This window comes from Erythranthe guttata, chromosome 14 (genome assembly GCF_056151865.1).
Source record: "Erythranthe guttata isolate IM_541 chromosome 14, IM_541, whole genome shotgun sequence".
Taxonomy (NCBI): Eukaryota; Viridiplantae; Streptophyta; class Magnoliopsida; order Lamiales; family Phrymaceae; genus Erythranthe; species Erythranthe guttata.
The window spans coordinates 1,827,883-1,842,500 of NC_142546.1; the positions used below are offsets into that span (position 1 = coordinate 1,827,883).

Consider the following 14,618-nt stretch of genomic DNA (forward strand, 5'->3'; position numbering starts at 1 on the left):
TATTGTATGTGAATTGGGTAAAATGAGTTTATAGGGCAATCAATAGCCTCCCATTAGTATCGGATAAATTATATACGACGAGTTCGACTTAGAAAGTGTCGATATAACATCTAAATAACATTATGATTTTAACCCAAGTCCTATTGACTTATGATATTTATGTTCTATCTAATAGTAATCCAATTAGCTTATTTAAAATTAATTTAAAAATGATAAGTATAAGAGGAGACATTTATAGGGGTGATATGGATCGGTTCAACAAAAATCGAGCATGAACCAATAAATCCGATTTTTATTAGATGAAAACAAAAAAATATCGATTTTCCAATTTGAATTTTATTTTTTTGAAAATATTATTTTTTATCTGAATACTTCCACCCTTAAACAATAATAGTAATATAATGAATAATCGGGAAATTACAGTTTTCACCCCTCAAGTTTGCACTAATTACATATTTGGCCCCCATGTTTACAGAAAACACATTTGGTCCCTCATATTCCGATAATTTAACACTTTTGATCATTTTCGCCAATTTACCGTTAGTCCGTTAGGTAAGGCAGTGATTGGCACACACTTGATTCCGTTAATTTTAATGAAAAATTGACGGAAATGACTAAAAATGTTGAAATTTTTGAAAGATAAGTGACTAAATGTGTTTTTCGTGAACATGGGGATCAAATGTGTTTTTTGTGAATATGGGGATCAAATATGTAATCAGTGCAAACTTGAGGGTCAAAAACTGTATTTTTCCCAACGAATAATCTATAAATTCTCAACGTGAATATAAAATACTAAACTGAATTTCTACAAAAAATAAAAATAAAAATTACAGCTATTTATCCTTCACGGGCCATTAAGTGGCCCGGCCCATATTCTTAACCCAAAATGAAAGCCCATAACCCGATTCAAACTCTTTTATTTTATTAATTATTAATTATTAATTATTTATAAAAGAAGTAACAAATCTTATTTGGTAAAAATCGGTTCTCCTCTTTTATACACACCACTTTGCCCTTCTCTTCAAGAAACCCCTCTCAATTTGTTACCCAACTCTCTGAAACCATTTCGCTCTTTCGATTTCAATTCCCTAGTATTTTTCTGCTGTAATCGAACTCCGTTCAGATCCAAGCCCTAATTCCGTACAATGGCTGCGGCGGCGACGATGGTGAGCTCCGCCGGTGGACTACTGGCGATGCTGAACGAGAGCCACCCGGCTCTTAAGCTACACGCCCTCTCCAATCTCAATACCTACGTTGACTACTTCTGGCCGGAGATCTCCACCTCCGTCCCCATCATGTACGCACGCTCTTTAATTATGTGAATTAGGGTTTGTTTTTCAGTTCGATTTTTGTTGTTTTTGATTGGCTTGTTTTCTGTAGTGTGGAATTTAGGGTTTTTTTTTTTCGGTGTGGGATTTTTGTTGGAGAATCGGGAGTTTATGAAATTGTACTGCTAAAACTTCAGTGTTCTATTGGGTGTTGGGTTTAATTGTTCTGTTGAGATTTTTGTTTTTTCGTTTGCGGGTGAGGTTTTATTTTTAGTTTGTTGAGTTTGTACTTTCCATTGTTGGTAGTAGTAATGGGTAGGCTTGGGAACCGTTTCACATTTGGATTGTTCAATCTAGGTTGTTTGCAATATTAGAAATAAGGTGAACTGGAGGATAAATTGTGAAGAGATCTACATCTTGAGATTGTTCGAGTATTGAACCTTGATTGTTGTAGTGCTTAATTTCTACTTGCAGACAGTTTCAGGTCGTTAGCGTAGTCTGGAGCTATGTTGCTCTATGTTGCTAGAGGTGTTTAATAATGTCATTGCTTCAGCTTTTTGCATCTTTTCGGCTCTTGGTCACTTAGAGAGATCTTTATTCACTATCCTTGGTCTGCTCTTCTTTACGAGATGCTTTGTAAAGAATGTATAATAATCTATTCCCTTATTCTGAATGCAGAGAAAGTTTATATGAGGACGAAGAGTTTGAACAGAGGCAACTCGCTGCATTGCTTGTCTCAAAGGTAGTATTTGTTTGTTTTTTTTTTCTTCTTTTTCATTATCACATTAGTGCTATAAGCTACATTTGTGTGTGTTTGGTTTTAGTTGCTAGAGTTTTCATCCGATTGCCGTTGTCTTTAGTCCATCAAATGATCAATTTTCTGGTGTTTTCATTTTGAGTTTTCTGTTCCTAACATGAATAATACCAATTTACCTAGGGCATTTTTTTTGCTAGCATGCGTGTATAGAAGTCTTCATATGCTTTTGATCACATTAACTAAGACACATAGAACGTACTGAGTACTCCTTTTGTCTCATGTATGAAAAAATGTACAAAATTGTGAAATATAAGAATCCATAGAAACTATATGTTTGAAACTTTTTAACATTATTAAAACCTCATAAAAGTTGAGGAGTTGTTTGACGATATTCATTTGCAATGTTACTCTTCATATAGTAGTTCTAGTCAGACGTGGAACATCCAAAGAAAATTTATGAGAGAATAATTTTGGAATTTTTGCTGGTTAAGAAAATTCTCCCTCTCTCTCTCTCTCATTATTCATCAACAAAGTATAATGTATTCTCTCATTAGGTATTCTATTATCTGGGTGAACTCAATGACTCATTATCGTATGCCCTGGGAGCTGGTCCTCAGTTTGATGTGTCAGAGGATTCAGACTATGTCCATACTCTTCTTGGTAAGAATTTATTTTCCCCTCACCTCTCGCATTGAAATTTATATAAAAAAATGCTCCCTCATTGTTTTGTGAAAACAAGAGTAGGGTATAATTTATGAAAGAGTTACAACAGTCTCATTTTCGGTGTTTCCTACTTCTAACATTTTTTTATTCTTCTATATCCTTCAGCCAAAGCAATTGATGAATATGCCAGTCTGAAGACTAAAGCAGCTGAGTCGAATGATGCATCTGCAGTGGTTGACCCAAGACTGGAGGCTATTGTGGAGCGAATGCTTGACAAGTACGTCAAGTATATCTTAGTATTGCCAATGTATTAATTAATGTGGTTTCTTTGGCTCATTTGACGTCTTTTCTCTCCCTTTCCTTGCAGATGTATATCGGATGGAAAATTCCAACAAGCTATTGGAATGGCCATCGAGTGCAGACGATTGGATAAACTTGAAGAAGCAGTTATAAGGAGTGATAACGTTCATGCCACTATTAATTATTGCATTGATGTCTCTCATTCTTTTGTCAACCGAAGAGAATATCGTCTTGAGGTAATCTTATTTACTACATTCCTAGTCATGTATCTACAGATCTTTCATCATATGCTAATAGTCCGAGGAATGAATTTTATTCAGCAAGACCTGATCGAACAATGTCATTTGATCGAACAATATCTTTAATCATTATTATCCATTGCTCGTAAAACCCAAAACTACGGAGTGGTTCTTAAATTTAATGGATTTTTAATTTTCTGATTATGAAGATTTAAATTAGATTATGATGTTTAGCTCATGCATGTTTCCCTTTCCTTGTTTAGTTATAAGTTCAGTCGTCTTAATAAGCACGGATTTGTTGTTTCTAAAACAGGGAGGCCTTAGCCTGCTTCTTATATATAGGTTTAGGTTGTCAACACCCACCTTGCTCTTTCAACCCTCGAAAAAGAAATAAAATATGAAGATGTTAGACTACAAACTAGTTTCGTTTCCCTTAACCGAAAAAAAACTGTCTCCCTTTTCAATTGGCCAATTTCTTCATTTGGATGTCCTGTGTACATCTCTTCCTCACTCAAAGACAACAAACTGACAATCTTCTCCTTAATTCTAAACAGGTGCTCCGTCTCCTTGTCAAAGTATATCAGCAACTGCCATCTCCTGATTTCCTGAGCGTTTGTCAGCGCCTAATGTTTTTGGATGAACCCGAGGCTGTTGCAAACATATTGGAGCAACTCTTACGATCTGAAGATGTGGATGAGGCTCTGTTGGCATTTCAAATAGCATTTGATCTGGTGGAGAATGAGCACCAAGCTTTCCTTTTGAAAGTAAGAGATGGGCTTCCCAGTGCCAAATTACAGCCTTCTGAGCCAGCTGTGCCGTCAGGGTCTGCTCAGCCAGAGCCTGCTCAAAGTGGAAATGCTGTCACATCAGAGGATGTTCAAATGACCGATGGAGCTCAAGTAGATGGAAACGCAATAACTTCTGATCCACTTGAAGTAATCTATGCTGAGAGGTTAACAAAAATAAGAGGAGTTTTGTCTGGAGAGACTTCTATACGTCTGGCTCTGCAATTCTTATACAGTCATAACAAGTGAGTCAATATTCCCCATCCACTTAATTTCCTAGTATTGGATATTGACACTAATGAAATTCACCTCTCATGCTCTGACAAAAAAATGATTGCTTTATCTTCTTTCAGATCGGATCTTCTCATTCTCAAGACCATAAAGCAGTCTGTTGAGATGAGAAATAGTGTTTGCCATAGCGCAACTATATACGCAAATGCTATCATGCATGCTGGAACAACCGTGGATACATTCCTTCGTGAAAATCTGGTATTTTTCAATAATTTTCCATTGTTTTTTTTTGCCGTAGATTCTGTTCTCTTTACTAATATTGTATCTGAATTCTGAAATGTCAGGACTGGCTGAGCAGGGCCACAAACTGGGCTAAATTCAGTGCAACTGCAGGACTTGGGGTTATCCACAAAGGCCATCTCCAGCAAGGAAGATCGCTCATGGCACCTTACTTGCCGCAAGGTGGGTCAGGTGGCGGCGGCAGTCCATATTCTGAAGGTGGAGCATTATACGCTCTTGGTTTAATCCATGCAAACCATGGGGAGGGAATTAAACAATTTCTTCGTGAGAGTCTGCGTAGTTCAAATGTTGAGGTGTGTGCTTTTCCATACAAGTGATGTTATTATATTGGTTTTCCTGCATTTATTTTCTATCCATTAACCATATGCTAAAAATGTGTGCAGGTTATTCAACATGGTGCTTGCTTAGGTCTTGGTTTGGCAGCTTTGGGGACAGCCGATGATGAAATCTTTGATGAAATAAAGAATGTTCTGTACACTGATAGTGCTGTTGCTGGTGAAGCTGCTGGTATAAGTATGGGTTTATTGATGGTCGGAACTGCAAGTGAGAAGGCGAGTGAAATGCTTGCTTACGCGCATGAGACACAACACGAGAAGATTATTAGGTAATTTTATTGATTTTTTTTTGCATCTGAGGCTGATATTTGACCATGTCTTTTATTATTCGTCAATTATTTCTCCTAATGATTACAATGTTGTTGTTACCAGGGGTTTGGCATTAGGTATTGCACTTACTGTGTATGGAAGAGAGGAAGAAGCAGACACACTTATTGAGCAGATGACTCGAGATCAAGACCCTATTTTGCGATATGGTGGAATGTATGCTATTGCATTGGCATACAGGGGAACAGCAAACAATAAGGCTATACGCCAACTGCTGCACTTTGCTGTTTCTGATGTCAGCGATGATGTCAGGAGGACAGCTGTTCTTGCCCTCGGATTTGTTCTTTATTCTGAACCTGAACAGGTTAGTCCTTAACTGCCAAGATTTTCCAAACAAAGATAATCTTTTAATTTAGTGATGCTAAGCTTATCCTCCTAAATGCAGACTCCTCGAATTGTTTCGCTGCTGTCTGAATCTTACAACCCACATGTACGATATGGAGCTGCAATGGCAGTTGGAATTTCTTGTGCTGGTACTGGTCTTAGTGAGGCCATATCACTGCTCGAGCCTTTGACTTCAGATGTTGTTGACTTTGTTCGTCAAGGTGCTCTAATTGCAATGGCGATGGTCATGGTACAGATCAGCGAAGCTAGCGACTCTCGTGTCGGTGCATTCAGGTAATTACTGTACTTCGATTAATTAATATATCTTCCATATTCGGTTACATATTATATATACACATATATGTTTTTTTAACTCACCTTTTTTCTTTTTCTGCTCAGGCGGCAATTGGAGAAAATAATCCTCGATAAGCACGAGGATACAATGTCCAAAATGGGTGCGATTTTAGCTTCGGGAATACTCGATGCTGGTGGAAGGAATGTGACTATCAAGCTGCTTTCGAAGACGAAGCATGATAAGATGACAGCTGTTGTTGGTTTGGCTGTGTTCACTCAATTTTGGTATTGGTACCCACTTATTTACTTCGTTAGTTTGGCCTTTTCGCCTACGGCTTTAATTGGTCTGAACTATGACCTGAAAGTGCCGAAGTTTGAGTTTTTATCGCACGCAAAACCATCGTTGTTCGAATACCCAAAGCCTACTACTGTACCTACCACTGCTTCAGCTGTTAAGCTACCGACCGCAGTTTTATCAACTTCGGTGAGAGCCAAAGCTAGAGCTACTAAGAAAGAGGCTGAGAAAGCAAGTACCGAGAAAGCAGAGCCAAATTCTGCAAAGGGGAAAACTGTTGACAAGGACGGAGACTCTTCCATGCAGGTCAGTATTTTTATTTTTTACTTTTTACATTTGAGTGAGGTTAAATATAAATGTTTACTGCTTGGTTTTTGGTTTTTATTTTTTAGCTGAACGAACATCATTGAAAGTTTTGGTGATTTCCCAATGCCAAGCATAAATATGTTGAGAGAACGGAATTTCTGATTCCCGCTGATTCCAATCTGAAAATTTCCGATTATGGAACTATATTCATTTTGAATTCCAATTTCCAATTTTTCCCCCCCAAAAAAAAAGGACCGGAGTTGGAATATGTATATGAGATTCTGATTTCTAGTCCAATTTTAGTTTCCAAATATAAGTCTGAAAATTCCGTTTCCCCCCAAAAATTACACTTATAATATCAATATATTATTATGCATTCATATTTTATGTGACTGAAAAACTGGAATCTTCCGAATTCCAATTCGAAAAATTTCGAACAAGTTTTTTCGTTCCAATTTCCAATATGTCCTTTTTCTTTTTTGGAAAGGAATCAGAATTAGTCTTTAACTTCCGAAAAAAAAATCGGAATTTTTCTGGAACTTCTAATTCTTATCCCATCAGTCCGATTCCACCCCATCACCTGACCAAGGGGTTCATAATTTACCCTATGCAATTTTTATTAATGAAAAAAGTTGTTCATACAAGATTGATGATTTTTGAGGTTTCTCTGTTTTTTGTGTTGTCAGGTTGAGAGCACTGTAGAGAAGAAGGCGGAACCAGAGGCTACATTTGAAATCTTGACCAATCCCGCCAGAGTGGTCCCCGCCCAAGAGAAGTTTGTCAAGTTTCTAGAAGATTCTAGATACGTGCCAGTGAAATCCTCACCCTCGGGATTTGTGCTGTTGAAAGATCTCCGTCCGAACGAAGCCGAAGTACTAGCCCTCACAGATTCTCTCTCGTCAACGTCAGCAAATGCCGGTGCACCTCCAGCAGCTGGACAGCAGCAGGGCGCAGCCTCATCAATGGCTGTCGATGAAGAGCCTGCACCACCTCAACCATTCGAATACACGTCGTGATTTTATTTTGTTTTGCAGAATCTCGATAGTTTTAATTCTTCAGGCTTTTTGTTGATTTTAATGTAATTTTAAATTTTTTCGACTCCTTTGAACCGGGATTTGGAATTTGTTGTACTATATATATTTTCGTCTTCCTTTTTCCCATCGTTTTAAGTTGTTTCATTGCACTCTTAATGCAGGCCTTTTTGCATTTTCTTATTCTTGTGTTATTCAAATTGTTTGACATGAAAATTTTAGTTATGTATTTTTATACTAATTTCCACAGTTTTTAATTTTTATTACATATTTTTTAACCACAACTAATGAAGAAATTAATAATATTTTTGACAATAAAAAATTACAACTAATTTGAACTTCTAAATAGTATATTCTTACAATCAAAATATACTTATTTAAATAATACATTTGCCCCCCATGTTCACAAAAAATACATTTGGCCCCTCATGTTTCAAAAGTTAAACATTTTTAGTCATTTTATTTACTTTTCCGTTAGTAATAACGGAATCAAGTGTGTGCCCATCACCGCCTTAACTATCGGAATAATGGTAAATTGACGGAAATGACCAAAAGTGTTAAATTATTGAAACATATGGAAGCCAAATGTGAAATCAGTACAAACTTGAGGGGTAAAAGCGTAAATTTCCCATTTTGATATCATAATCCACAATTAATAATATAAAAAACCGGCCCGATGCAATAATTTGTAATTGAAGCCCAGCCCACTTAAATGTAGAAACCCATCCCAGCAGCAAAATAAACCCTAATCACCCCATTCATATCAACACCCTTCTTCCTCCGCCTCTGGTACAGAGAGAAGTGTGAGAGAGATCAGACTGAGAGAGAGAGAGAGCAGAGAGAGAGAGAGGAGAAATGGTTTCAGGTTCAGGTATATGCGCGAAACGAGTGGTGGTGGATGCTCGCCACCACATGCTAGGTCGATTGGCCTCAATTCTGGCGAAGGAGCTTCTCAACGGCCAAAAAGTGGTGGTTGTCCGATGCGAGGAAATCTGCCTTTCCGGCGGACTCGTCCGTCAAAAGATGAAGTATCTCAGGTTTCTCCGCAAGAGGATGAACACCAAGCCATCTCACGGACCCATCCATTTCCGCGCCCCTTCGAAGATTCTGTGGCGAACGATTCGTGGGTACGGTTTTTTATTCTCCGTCTCAATTCATTTTTTCCTTGATTTTTTCGATACTTGTTGGATCGTGGTTTGAAATTGAAATGTTGATTGGGAATCTCTCACTTTGTATGTATCGATAGTGTATATGAACACCTGTGCGTAAATAACAATCGTTCATTTGATTTGAATGTGTAAAATTTGTTTTGCCCAATCTGATAATTAGAAATGTGTGTTATTGAGAGTAGATTAATTTGATACTTAGTGTGTGTACTGCTATGCTGTTGGGTTATATTCCACTTTGTATAGTGGGAGTAAGTATCGAACTTTGTGATTTAGTTTTTATCAATTTCTGTCACTTTTTTTGCTCTTGATCAACAAAACTGCAATTTTCTCGTTTGTATTGTGTGGGTCGGTTAACTTGAAATAGCGTAAATATTTTTTTTTGACAATATTGGGCAATGAGAGTGTTCGTTGAAGTAGGCCAGAGAACTATGGTTTGAAGGCCAGCATTTTGTTTTTAATCCTTTAAAAAAATATTTAAAATTTTAAAAAATCAGCATATAGGAAGCCGATATAACGAAATTTTGGTTACTTTTTTTAATTTCTAGCAAGTCTGTTTCGTTTCTTAGTTAATGCGTTGTTTGAATTAGAGTAGACTATTTTGAATTGCTACGGAAAAACAATGTGTTTGGCTAAATGTAGAAGCAACACAAAATGCTACCAAACATTGCCTTAACATTCTTGGTATATAGTATGTGTTTTTTACGCCTCGCGTGATTGATATAAGTGTTTTGAGGGCAGATTATTTCTGTGAAACTAGTTTAAATGAATGGTTCTCTTTTGAAGTAATAAGAAATTACGATGGTGTTAATTCGTGTGCATTTTATTCTTCATATTTTCTTACATTATATCACGACTTATATTGTAGTATGATTCCCCACAAGACCAAGCGTGGAGCAGCTGCACTTGCACGTTTGAAGGTGTACGAGGGTGTCCCACCACCATTCGACAAGATCAAGAGGATGGTTATTCCTGACGCACTCAAGTAAATTTTCTTGGAACTTTTCATTTCAATTCATTTATATTTTTGAAATCGTCATATTTTCCAACTCATCATCGTTATCTGTTTAATATCATTAGGGTTTTGAGGCTTCAAGCTGGCCACAAATACTGTCTGTTGGGTAGACTTTCATCAGAAGTCGGATGGAACCACTACGACACTATTAAGGCAAGTTTAATTTCCATTAAATCTCAATACATCATTATTCTTCACTGCCTCTACATTTGTCTAATTTTTTTCCTAAATAAATTTCCGGCATGTGGTCTAAAGTCATACATAATCTTGCTTATTATGTGTGTGTATATATATATATATTGTGTTAATGTTTTAAAATTTATTTATTTTAGGAGCTGGAGAACAAGAGGAAGGAAAGGGCACAGACGACATATTTGAGGAGGAAGCAATTGACCAAGCTGAGGCTCAAGGCCGAAAAGATTGCTGAGGAGAAACTCGGCTCTCAGCTTGACATTATCGCTCCAATCAAGTATTAAAATTAGCATCATAAATATTTTCTGAAGCTACAATTTTGTCGGACAAATGGTATGTTTGGATTTGAATTGTTAGTTTTTAAAATTATTTTCGAGTATTATGTTTCCTTTCATTAAATACTCAATCTGAGGATTTTCTTATGACTTACCGACTTTCTTGAAGTATTATGGATGGATTATGTTTTCCTTTCAAACCATGATTCTTTTTAAGCTCTTTGATTGTGTTTATGTTTTCCTTACAAGATTTAATAATTTAAGTCAACAATTAATGAATAGTTAGTATATCCAACAGAAGATTGTCTTCTACCAAGACCTCCTTTTTTAATTGAAAGTGTCTTCAGTTTCAACACACATGAAACTGATATTTGGTCCAATTCAACTTCTTTTATTACACAATTCAATGAATTAATTATCCACTAATAAGGATTATTGTATATAATAAATCACAAACATAAGTTAATCATGTACTAAATATACGTTGGACTAATTAAATAAATTGCATTCTGTCCTATCAAAATACATGGTCTATTCTATGCTACATCAGGGTAGATCTTTTATATTAATACACACACACACATTGGTGTGTGTAGAGCAACGGTAAAAGCACCCGATGTAGTCTTCACCGGGTGTAAAATAACCCAAACTACTAGGTGAGTAGCATTTATGTACCATAACAGAACATGGCATGGTGAAGAAAGTTGCACAAATTATTGCATGTAACATACAACAACAATTATGTACATAATTTCTTGTATAAGAAGAAACAAACCATCTCAAAGGTTAAGAAGCAATAAAACACATGTTCCCCATGCAAAAAGGAAATTTTTTTGGGGGGAGAGAAAAAAAAAGTTGAAAACTAAAACATGGGAAACAACATTAATTTCCACAATTTGCTCAAAATTGTTGCAACACAAAATCAAGAACTTTAGGCCTTTTAGCCATCTCTTTTCCCTCTCTTCTCAAGCATCTTCACAATGACGGCTTTCGCTTTCGTATTTTCGAAAATAACTGTTTCCATATTATCTGTCACTTTATAATTTCAACGATGTATAAAACACATTTTTTCTCCGGTTTTACCCATATTAGTCCGATTCTCTCTTATCAGATCAAGGGTATTTTAGTCTTTGCAATATGCTATTTTTTCCATAAGATTCGACTTTCTTAACGTGTGTAAAAATCTTAAGTGAAGCATATATTAAAACATATGGAGTGCTTTACATGTGAAGCTCTATTTTATTCCCTTTTTTCCCGTTTTATCTCTCGGGTTACAAGTCGACTCCGTTTGCATTATGAAAACAAAAACAAAATATGCATATGAAAACAAAAACAAAATATGCAAATGAAATTAATGTTTGTGATAATTTTTAATATCAATCCCTATCACTAAGATAAAATGTAGATTAATTAATTATGGTTAATTTGATAAATATTGTGATTGATGTTACAATTAATACATCAATACTCTCTCCATCTTCTTATCAGCATATATCAACTTTGAAGATGTGAAATTATAATACTTTGCATTATTTAAATTTTTTTAATAAAATAATAATATGTATAATATAGTTTTTTAATACTGTTACTGTGTGTGTTTGTGTGTGTGTGTGTGTGTGTGTGATGTATACAGATTCATGAAATCAGATTCTTGATTTCTAAAATCAGATTTCATTCACTAAATACTCTTTGTCCTTTCCCATCTCACTTGTAATATAATTTATGAAAAAACTATATATATATATTCTTAAATATTAAGGTATGATGAAAGAAACGAAAATTATTGTACGATGATAAGACAAGTGTTTCGACCCATGCCTTAGTTCCTCGCAAAGCCATTCAATGTTTGTACTGAACCAAATTAATGCTTTCCACATTTTATGTGTTTTTTAGCATAACTAACTCAATTTTCCAGTCTTTATAGCCATCTTCCACCTCTTCTTCATACCATCACTCGGTCGCAGTTTTTTATCGATAAAAAAAAAAACTATCTTAAAAAAACTCAAAAGGAAAAAATAAAAATGCTGTCTTTGCAATTGTCTGTGTGCACATTTCTTGTTCTTGTTCTATCATTTTCATCCACATTGCAAAGTAGGAATATTAAGCCGGAAATTTATCCGACAATCTATGTTGATCCGTCGGGACGAGGCAATTTCACTACAGTACAAGCTGCTATTGATTCTGTGCCTTCGTATAACAAAAGATGGACTTGTATACACATCAAGAAAGGCGTATACAGGTTATTTTATATCCTTATATTCTTGAGTTGTTTAATTGTTTTTTTTTTTTCGCCTTCGTAAATTATTAAGGATGTTTTTCATTTGCAGAGAAAAAGTTCGAATTCCGAATAATAAGCAATTCATTTACCTAAAAGGAGAAGGGAAACGAAAAACTTACATCGTTTGGGACGATCATGATTCTATTGCAACAAGCGCCACCTTCACTTGTCAGGCTAATAACACTATTGTTAAGTGCATCACATTTGTGGTAAGAAAATTTTTCGAATAAATTCAAAGTGAGTCGATATATTCTTTTTTTTTTTTGGTTCTTACATGATGATTATTTTTTCGAAGCAGAATTCTTACAACTATCCAAATAGTGGTAGCTTGAATAATAATAATCCAATGAGGACAGCTGTTGCAGCTGTGATACAAGGAGATAAAACGGTATTTTACAGATGTGGATTTTTCGGTTTACAAGATACATTATGGGATGAACGAGGTCGGCATTACTTCAAACTTTGCACAATTCAAGGAGCAGTCGATTTCATCTTTGGCTCTGGCCAATCCCTTTACGAGGTAAAAAAAAAAAATATCGAAAAAGAGAAATTACAAAAATCTCATCTAATTAATATGATTTTTGACTTTCTTGATTTTTTTTCTTTCGGTTTTCGGGATGATTTGTAGAGGTGTACAATATCAGTGGTTTCGAGAGCTCTAAATGGAATCCCAGGATACATAACAGCTCAGGGAAGATCTCATGCAGAAGAAACGAACGGGTTCGTTTTTAAAGACTGCAACATAGTTGGAAACGGAAAGACGTTTCTTGGAAGGCCTTGGAGAGAATACGCACGAGTCGTGTTTTACAACACTTCTATGTCTGACATTGTTGTTCCTCAAGGCTGGGATTCTTGGTTCAGCGTTGGCCGCGAGTATTGACAATCTCTCTCTCTCTCTCTCTCTCTCTCTCTCTCTCTCTCTCTTGACTGAAATGTTGTGATAATCGGGCATATTTTGTAGGTACCAACTGACATTTGCGGAGCATAATTGTCGGGGTTTAGGATCAAACACGTCAAAGAGAGTGAAGTGGGCAAAGAAGTTAAGTGAAGGAGAAGTAGAGCAGTTAACAAGAATGTCATATATTGATAATGAAGGATGGATGAGTAAGCTGGCTTTCAGCTTTTTAGCTGCTTAATTAAAAGCTTGCTGTTATTCTCCAGAATATACATATCATTAATTATTATCTACTTTGATTAATTCTATTTAATTTTTACTGTTTATTATTTCTTTGGAAATCAATCGTCTCGTCGAAACTTGTGATTACGAATAGAATATCTAACCGTTTTCGTCTGTATAATTATTATAATTCAACAGAGATCCAAATCGAGAAACTTCGACATTCTTTAAGAAAAATGATTAATAGTCGAGAAACCAATAACTCGATGCTTAACAAATGTATCAGCCGACAATAACTCGTTCAAATGTGACAAAAAAGAAAAAAAGAATATTCCGTTCGATCATTTGCCTTGGGTAATTTGCCTTCAGTTGTGTCAGTCATCAATGTCGATTAGTAGCCGAGACTGAAGAAGTGATTCGTCGAGGGCTTTCTTGTAATTCATTTTCAGTCCAAAGCAAGATTGGAAAAAAACGACTTCTTTAGACGGACGCACGTTTGCATCTTGAAAATAGAAAGGGATGTCGATTTACGTCTGCCATTTTATTTGGTATTATGTGTTGGAACACTAAGATAGAATTTAGTGTTCTTGAAATCATCAAGCATAGGGTTGTAGCCATCTTTGGTTCTCGTCTTTGTCGGAAGACCAAATTCTTCCATGAACGATGACGTGTCCAGCTAATAAGTCGAAACAGAAAATATTAGTAACTAAATAAACAGCAAAGAAACTATCAAAATTTGAAGAAATAAAAAAATAATAATAAAAAAGAAATTGAACAATAGAATTATAGCCACCATAATTAATTCTAGAATTACAAGCATTTTCAAACATTAATTAAGGTGAGAAATTACCGTAAGTGTGCGCCTCTTCTTTCCTTTCTTGGAAGAAATATCACGCGGCTTCAATTTTACGGAGCAATGATGATCTATTCTTTCAAGAAGCCAAAAATCCGTCGGAAAAAATATATCAGCTTCACCCTGTGAAGAAAACATATGTTATCGGATTGTATGAAAACTCAAGAAAATTTACGAGTCAACCATTATAATAACCAATACAACCCTCGTTAAAATTTTACAAGACATCCCATCTTATTGTTCGAGTTTCATCCTTAAAAAATGTAA

The 14,618-nt window shown here is 35.6% G+C and overlaps 4 protein-coding genes across 5 annotated transcripts in view; 3 read left to right on the forward strand and 1 right to left on the reverse strand.

Annotated features, from left to right (window-relative positions):
* Positions 1–950: 950 nt before the first annotated feature.
* On the forward strand, positions 951–7,638 carry LOC105963109 (26S proteasome non-ATPase regulatory subunit 1 homolog A). The gene is made up of 13 exons (XM_012987477.2): positions 951–1,297; positions 1,947–2,010; positions 2,580–2,685; positions 2,854–2,965; positions 3,056–3,224; positions 3,782–4,257; positions 4,366–4,501; positions 4,588–4,836; positions 4,927–5,147; positions 5,251–5,509; positions 5,591–5,823; positions 5,929–6,424; positions 7,111–7,638. Exons 1-13 carry the CDS (start codon positions 1,146–1,148, stop codon positions 7,438–7,440), a joined length of 3,003 nt encoding a protein of 1,000 aa, XP_012842931.2. The 5' UTR covers positions 951–1,145; the 3' UTR covers positions 7,441–7,638.
* A 511-nt stretch (positions 7,639–8,149) lies between these two features.
* LOC105963110 (large ribosomal subunit protein uL13w) lies at positions 8,150–10,303 on the forward strand. Its single transcript, XM_012987478.2, has 4 exons — positions 8,150–8,582; positions 9,490–9,606; positions 9,702–9,789; positions 9,969–10,303. The coding sequence occupies exons 1-4, from the start codon at positions 8,311–8,313 to the stop codon at positions 10,110–10,112; spliced, it is 621 nt and encodes a 206-aa protein (XP_012842932.1). The 5' UTR covers positions 8,150–8,310; the 3' UTR covers positions 10,113–10,303.
* Positions 10,304–11,859: 1,556 nt separating this feature from the next.
* Positions 11,860–13,705, forward strand: LOC105963113 (putative pectinesterase 29). Its single transcript, XM_012987481.2, has 5 exons — positions 11,860–12,342; positions 12,431–12,590; positions 12,680–12,901; positions 13,010–13,254; positions 13,343–13,705. The coding sequence occupies exons 1-5, from the start codon at positions 12,125–12,127 to the stop codon at positions 13,515–13,517; spliced, it is 1,020 nt and encodes a 339-aa protein (XP_012842935.1). The 5' UTR covers positions 11,860–12,124; the 3' UTR covers positions 13,518–13,705.
* Positions 13,629–14,618, reverse strand: part of LOC105963111 (NADH dehydrogenase ubiquinone complex I, assembly factor-like protein (DUF185)) — a 5,097-nt gene continuing 4,107 nt past the window's right edge. For both annotated transcript variants that reach the window (XM_012987479.2, XM_088814611.1), the window contains exons 13-14: positions 14,349–14,474; positions 13,629–14,174 (exon numbers count right to left, since the gene is read on the reverse strand). In XM_012987479.2, the coding sequence (XP_012842933.2) occupies positions 14,040–14,174; positions 14,349–14,474 (261 nt within the window). In that variant the 3' untranslated portion in view covers positions 13,629–14,039. The remainder of the gene's footprint in view (positions 14,175–14,348; positions 14,475–14,618) is intronic.

Bases quoted from the DNA above. Each gene is read 5' to 3' on its own strand.
- LOC105963109 (XM_012987477.2), top strand. From the start codon at position 1,146: ATGGCTGCGGCGGCGACGATGGTGAGCTCCGCCGGTGGACTACTGGCG. The intron at 4,502-4,587 runs GTATTTTTCAAT...CTGAAATGTCAG, and splicing joins CATTCCTTCGTGAAAATCTG to GACTGGCTGAGCAGGGCCAC. The intron at 4,837-4,926 runs GTGTGTGCTTTT...AAATGTGTGCAG, and splicing joins TGCGTAGTTCAAATGTTGAG to GTTATTCAACATGGTGCTTG.
- LOC105963110 (XM_012987478.2), top strand. From the start codon at position 8,311: ATGGTTTCAGGTTCAGGTATATGCGCGAAACGAGTGGTGGTGGATGCT. The intron at 9,607-9,701 runs GTAAATTTTCTT...TAATATCATTAG, and splicing joins GTTATTCCTGACGCACTCAA to GGTTTTGAGGCTTCAAGCTG. The intron at 9,790-9,968 runs GCAAGTTTAATT...TATTTATTTTAG, and splicing joins ACCACTACGACACTATTAAG to GAGCTGGAGAACAAGAGGAA.
- LOC105963113 (XM_012987481.2), top strand. From the start codon at position 12,125: ATGCTGTCTTTGCAATTGTCTGTGTGCACATTTCTTGTTCTTGTTCTA. The intron at 12,343-12,430 runs GTTATTTTATAT...TTTCATTTGCAG, and splicing joins ATCAAGAAAGGCGTATACAG to AGAAAAAGTTCGAATTCCGA. The intron at 13,255-13,342 runs GTATTGACAATC...CATATTTTGTAG, and splicing joins TGGTTCAGCGTTGGCCGCGA to GTACCAACTGACATTTGCGG.